This window comes from Elaeis guineensis, chromosome 7 (genome assembly GCF_000442705.2).
Source record: "Elaeis guineensis isolate ETL-2024a chromosome 7, EG11, whole genome shotgun sequence".
NCBI lineage: Eukaryota > Viridiplantae > Streptophyta > Magnoliopsida > Arecales > Arecaceae > Elaeis > Elaeis guineensis.
This window is the reverse complement of record NC_025999.2, coordinates 26,227,349-26,233,979: the sequence shown is the minus strand read 5'-3', so window position 1 is coordinate 26,233,979 and position 6,631 is coordinate 26,227,349. Positions and strand designations below refer to the sequence as shown.

The window sequence follows — 6,631 nt, the reverse complement described above, 5'->3', positions numbered from 1 at the left end:
CATTTCTAAATAACCTCATCTTGTTAGTTAATTTTTTCTGCAAGGTTGGATTATCAAATGAATACCTCTCTATAACATCTAAGAGTTCAAAAACACTATGAGGATGTATATCCATAAGTTCTAAGTGATATTGAAAATGAAGATTCAACCAAAATCCAGCTGCATAAAGATTTTGGTGTAATTTCAAATCCCATTGAGAATCAATTATCCTCAAATAAGGTTCAACTATAACCTTTCTCCTTCTAAATCTCTTGATCATTTCATCTCTAGCTTGATACATAGCATGATACAAGTAGCCCATTGAAAGTCTATCATTATTGTCAACAATCCTCAAAACTCGAATTAAAGGCTCTGTTAGTTTAACAATGGTTGCACATTCATTTCAAAAAAGATAATTAAGCACATAATTGATAAGCCTTTTTTCTTTATTATCCTTACTTAGCATAAACTGAAGTTGTCCACTCTATAGAAGTCACCATTGCTCTTAATGCATCTTTGTAGCCCAATATGCTTAGTAAAGCAATAAAATTGGTAGCAAAATGTGTGGGTGCCGAGCGAATTATTTTCTTTCCACCAGTAAATTTTTTCATCAAATACAAAAGATAACAATAATTATAAATATATTTTATAATATCTGCAGTATGGGCTATAGTGTTCTTAACTGAAACCAACTTACCAATATTTTGCATGATGAGATTAAGACAATGAGAAGCACAAGGTGACCAAAAAATGTAAAAAAATTTTACTCCAACTTCTTACCGGCAGCAACATAGTTTGCAGCATTATCAGTTACTACATGAACCATATTTTCAGAACCAATGAATATGATAATTTCTTTGAACAACTTATACAATATATTAACTATCTTTGAGGTATTTGAAGCATCCACGCTCTTTAAAAATACGATCCCTCTAGGATAATAAACTAAAAAATTAATCAAAATTCTCCTACACTGATTTATCCATCCATCAGCCATGATTGTGCATCATGTTTGCTTCCATGTGGTACGAAAGCTTTCAACATACTTTTTTACCTCATCAATATTCTTGGTTAATGAATAACCATAAACAGAATGAAAATTTAGAGCTTTGTAACTAGACCCCATGCTAGCTATGGCATCTATCATGCACTGATAATACTTAGAGTTGATAGCATTAAATGGCATACATACATCTATCATCCATTTTGCCACTACAAGATCACACCTTTTAACTGCTTTTTGATTTTGCAACAAGCTTTTTATAGTTGGTTGAGCACCAGAAGTTGTTCTTGAGATGAAATAATTTTTAATTGTTCCTAGTTGTTTTTCTTTTCTACCTTCTATGTTTTTACTTTTTGCATTACCTGTAGACTTGTTTGATGAGGGAGAAATTTTTTTGTATGTCATTATCTTCGCTTAATTGCCTATAATACACTTGTTCCTGATGTTCTTTATGCCTCGCACTACAGGGATTGTAATCTTCATCCATTTTCTTTGCTTTTTTATTCTTCTCACCAATAGCTTGAATATTTTGTATCATTTGATGATGAATATCTACTGGCACCTTGCAGCATAGTTCTGCTTCTTCTTTCACTCCTGTAAGATATTGTTTGAAGCGATTGATCCCACCACCAGCAAATACGTTTCCACAATACAAGTATGCCAACTTCATCCTTTTGATATTACCATTAAGTTCAGGAGCTTCTCTACAATGATTCCATGTAGGATCATTTTTACCTCTAACTACATTTATTTGAGAGGATGAAGTATTACTTGAATCATCCATAGATGGCATACTCCCCTCAACAGAGGCCATTTTGATAATCTACAAAGAAAATTAAATTGAGCTATAATTTATAAGTAGAAGGTAAAACAATAGCATCAAGCCATCGACATCTTCTCTCACTCCTATTAATTTTTTTTTTTCATGGTCCCACGGAGTCAGACTCACGATCATGGATCACAGGTAGCAGTTATACTTGGAAAAGTGGTGCTTTATTGCTTCACTGTGACACGGCAGTTAGCGCCATTAAATTTTTTTTTCCTTCATGCTGTCCATGCTCCTAAGTCCCAACCTCCCAATCCCATGAAGGCACGAACAGCAAGTCTTTGGTCTTCCAACCACCATTACCTGGATGGAGGAGGAGGTGAAGGGGGGAGGGGCCGAGCGGAGGTGGAGAAGGCGGAGGGAGGAGATTCCATATGGAGGAGGAGGCAGAGGGGGAGGGAGCCGAGCAGAGGAGGAGGAGACGGAGGGAGGATGTTTCGGATGGTGGAGAAGGAGGCGGAGGGGGTCGAATGGAGGAGGAGGAGGCGGAGGGAGGATGTCTCGGATGGTGGAGACGGAGAGGGGAGGGGGCCGAATGGAGGAGGAGGAGGTAGAGAGAGGTCCCGAACGGCGGAGAAGGAGGCGGAGGGGGGAGGGGGTCGAGCGGAAGAGGAGGAGGCAGAGGGATGAGGTCGCAGATGGAGGAGGAGGTGAAGAGGCCGATCCTGGGCCCTATTCATGGAAGATTTGAAAAAAAAGGTTAGCGGTATTCACTAGAGAAGGAGGCTCCGATCGTCCTCATCGGCTCGTCCTCAGTCTCCATCACCGCTAGTTGCTCAGTCCTCCTTCGTTGCCACCATCGCTGCCGACTTGATCATCAAGGAAAAGGAAGATGGGGTCTTAACTTCGAAAAGTCGAAGGGACGATGGATGAACAATAAATTTCTTAAAGGTTAAATCATCCGGCCCGACTTTTCTGATTCAAGACTTTAAAGTTTAAACTTTAAACGATTTGTTAGCTCAATCGGATTATGCTGGGCCAAACGGTTGCAGTCTAACCAACTGATTCATATGAATTTATTTAGATTTTAAATATAAGCTGTTCAATTAGATAATCGATTTGGTCTCATAGTTGGGTCATCAGATTTTTGATCCGATCGGTCGGATCCGATCGGATTTAATAACTATGGCACAAACGGTATTTCTGGAAATTAAATAATCCGCCCACCGTTTAGCATTTTCGGCGGGTTGTTTTGGGGATTGGCGCTCCAGATCGTCCATCTCTCTCGGCCCAAAAATAAGCCACCGAGGTGGGGCGGCCAACCAGAGCCCTCGTGCTATAAACACGACTTCCGTCCTCTTCCCCGCCGCTTAGGACTAGGGCACGCTCCACGGTCGCCCCGCGTTTCCTTTGCTCTGTCCGCCCTACCCTCTCCCTACATCTCTCCCCCTCTTACCATCGAGGTATAGATTTCTTGCCTCCGATCCTTCCTCTAGATTTCCTTTGTCTGATACTGTTTGATCTCCTTCCTCTTTCCGTTTCGCTTTTCTTTATCTTGTTACTTTCTAGATCTTCTTTTTGTCGATCTTCCTTCCTTTATTTCCTTTTATTCTGTAATTTATTGGCCTATTCCTTTTCCCTGTGATTAATTTTTTTTGATTTCATTTATTTTCTGGGCTTTGGTTTGATGAATATATTAATATATTGGTGGTGATTTGAAGCTGTGTGGTATAGGCTTTTCAAATTTAAAACACATTTAATCCAACCATCTCGTGATTTTTTTGGTGTTCTTTGTCACCGCGTCGCTGAGGGATTTGTTCATGTGGAGAAATTGATGCTAGTTGTGATGGTTTACGGGCCTGTACAGTGTCAGTAATCATATGCAATCTTCTTATGTGTATGCCAGATCATTGGTATAAGTTGTTTGAGATTTTTTGTATCCAAAAACTCTACGATGTTGCATCATAGACTGTTATATCGGTTTTCCTTTGCAACCAAGGGTTGGACTTTGATATAGGGAGACGAAAAGAAATGATGATTTAGAACTATTTTCTTCTGATCTAGTGGTAATATTGGATTTCGGATAATATTTTTGAATCAGACAAATGAACTAAGGCTATTGGAGAGGGTAGAAATGAACACCAAGCTTTTGGTCATGATACTGAAGGTTGGTTTTATTTGGATATTGTGCGAGAAGAGTATATTATTTTGCAGTTCCAAGATAGATTATTCTCTAATCGAATCCTTTATCCTTGATTTTTTTCATTTCTCACATCTGGGTCTAAGTTTGACACTATGTTTTATTGTCTGTTTGTTATGTTTGCTGTGGTTGAGGAATCAGCTTGGACTGTGACCCTTCATCTGACAGTTTCTTTTGTCCTTTTACTTTGTGAGCCTTTTTTTTTTCTTTAAAAAAAAGATAAAAATATTTATCTTTGTGAGCCTTTTACTTGTGAGCCTTTGTGAGCCTTTTATATTTATGGCCTTCCTGTGAAATATTGTCACAATTTTCATGATATTCATATGTAAGCTTCTCTTTGGCCGAAGGCCCGGAAGCATAATCTTTGTTCCCCAATAATGGAGGTTCGAGTGAAGGGTAAGGAGATACATGCTTGCCTTTCTCATAAAACTCCAGAAAGTAAATCTGCCTTTTCACTAGAACAAAATATTGACCTCCATTTTGTTTCTCTAGGAAATTCGTGCGGCATATTTTAGTCTGTCGGCATCGATTGGCTTTTGTCAGGATAATTTGAGAATTCAAGTAGTATTACTTCCAGCGTAGCAGAAAAGTTAGAAAATCCTTCCAGTTAATTTTTGGAGTCTTAGCTTATCCTCAAAATGTCCTCAACGGCCTGTCAAGAATGCTTTAATCTCTTAGCTCTTGGCAGCAACATAATTATTGTGTTTGGCATAAACATAGTTTCTAATTTTTTATGCTTGTAAATTTCTGTTAGAATATCATCTATTATTGACCATTTATTTTTGTTAAAGATTATATGGTGTGTTACATCTACTACTATACATTTTTTTATCATATTATACAAAGTCTTGTCTTTTCAACCGTCTTCTAGACTCGTATGCTTGAGATGTGCTGAATTTGGTAAAATTACATTGAAATTCAGACCCAATACCGTGTCTACAAATTTCTAAGATCATCTGCTGCATATGCTGAACATTCTTTTAATAAAAGTACTAAATTGAGTCCTTATGCACAATTTGCATCCAACTAATCCTAAAGCAGATTGTTACTCCATCTATGAAATGGTTAGATGCATACTGTTGATAAAGTCTTTATCCTCTTTTCTTTTTTAGAATCTTCAGGTGACACAATGGCAACTGTTACCATCCCTACTTCTTGCTTGGTCAAAAGCAGCATCAGAAGCCAGAGCCCTGTTATGCTGATGAAGAGCCCATCCTTGCTGAGCTCAGTAAAGTGCATCTCAAAGGCATCCAGTCTGAAGATATCTAACCGTTTCAGGGCATCTGCAATGGCTGTATACAAGGTGAAGCTCATTGGGCCAGAGGGGCAGGAGCATGAATTTGAAGCTCCAGATGACACTTACATTCTGGATGCAGCTGAGACGGCAGGAGTGGAGCTGCCTTACTCATGCAGGGCTGGGGCATGCTCAACTTGTGCTGGCCGCCTGGAGTCTGGTAAAGTTGACCAGTCAGATGGATCCTTCCTTGATGAAGCACAGATGGAGAAGGGGTATGTCCTGACTTGCATCTCCTATCCCAGGGAAGACTGTGTCATTCACACTCACAAGGAAAGTGAGCTTTATTGATTGCCAGAATGTGCTGCAACTTATGTTTGAAATGTCTCAGGAACTACATGTTTCTGGATTTGCATTTTGTTGCCTAGAAGGTTCTGTTATTACTGAAAATGCTTATTTGACTTTCTGATCTGTCAGCTGTTTAGGATTTTATATTCAATGTCAAAATTTTGCTCCAGCTGATATGAATGTGGTTATTGTGGAGCAGTTCAAGTATCTGACAACACCCAATTAAATCTCATCGAGTATGGTTTATGGTTGCATGGCATTTATGTCTCGCAAGTAATCAATCTAGCAGCCAATCAAAACCAAATAGGTAATTGTATGTTGAAGTTTTTCTAATTTCTTGTTCCGAAACTAGATCAGGGAATTCATAACTTCAAGATTGAGGCCATTGCTTGTAGCCTTAAATAGGTTTTGGTGTTCCAGTGTCCTGATCACATGCCATTCTCTTCCACTTGTGATCGCTATTATGTGTCTACTCTTCGGAGCCCTTTTCTCTTTATGGTATCATACAGGAGGAACTCTTCTGTCTTATTTTGGCATTTTACAGGTGGTTCAAAATTCTGGTAGAATTATGAGGCTTCATTTTCTATGATTTTGAGCTGTCTTGGTTTTCTTTGTAAAGGAGAGTGGGAGTGTTAAAGCCTCAAATGCTAGCTATTGTACAGCTGATTAGTTCACACTGAAAGTTTCAACACATGATTTTATACTGAACTGGCATCAATTTTCTGCGAAATTCCAAAAGAGGCTGGAAATATGGTAACGTTTCCATTTCTTGAAGCTTCCATCACCTGATTTTAGGGTTCATCTGATATTGTTTCATCGTCATTCGGTTTTATGTGATGCTCCTTGTATGCTTGAACTAGAGGTCGTTGTTTCGTGCAACGGTAAAAGCTCGGACTGACAAGTGCAATCCTGGATTATTGAGACCATTACTGGGTAATGATCTTGTATTCTTGGACCCGTTAAAGATATTGCTCTAATTCAAACTTGTTCTGGCATGTGAAATGAGTCTCGAATCTTAGGTTTTATAAAAAGGAAATGTTTTGTGCTTTGTTTTGTGCATTTGTTTTAAAAAGAATCCAAGAAGAAAATTGAACTAAATTA

The 6,631-nt window shown here is 38.7% G+C and overlaps 1 protein-coding gene across 2 annotated transcripts; it reads left to right on the top strand.

Moving 5' to 3' along the window:
* The first annotated feature begins 2,973 nt into the window (after positions 1-2,973).
* On the top strand, positions 2,974-5,737 carry LOC105033044 (ferredoxin, root R-B1). 2 transcript variants are annotated; one of them, XM_010907691.4, is made up of 2 exons: positions 2,974-3,211; positions 5,061-5,737. In XM_010907691.4, the coding sequence occupies exon 2, from the start codon at positions 5,078-5,080 to the stop codon at positions 5,531-5,533; it is 456 nt and encodes a 151-aa protein (XP_010905993.1). In that variant the 5' UTR covers positions 2,974-3,211; positions 5,061-5,077; the 3' UTR covers positions 5,534-5,737. The 2 variants fall into 2 exon arrangements, with proteins under 2 accessions (XP_010905993.1, XP_010905994.1); XM_010907692.4 differs by having other exon boundaries at positions 3,015-3,211; positions 5,070-5,737.
* Positions 5,738-6,631: the final 894 nt, after the last annotated feature.

Coding starts and splice junctions, on each gene's coding strand:
- LOC105033044 (XM_010907691.4), top strand. CDS start 5,078: ATGGCAACTGTTACCATCCCTACTTCTTGCTTGGTCAAAAGCAGCATC.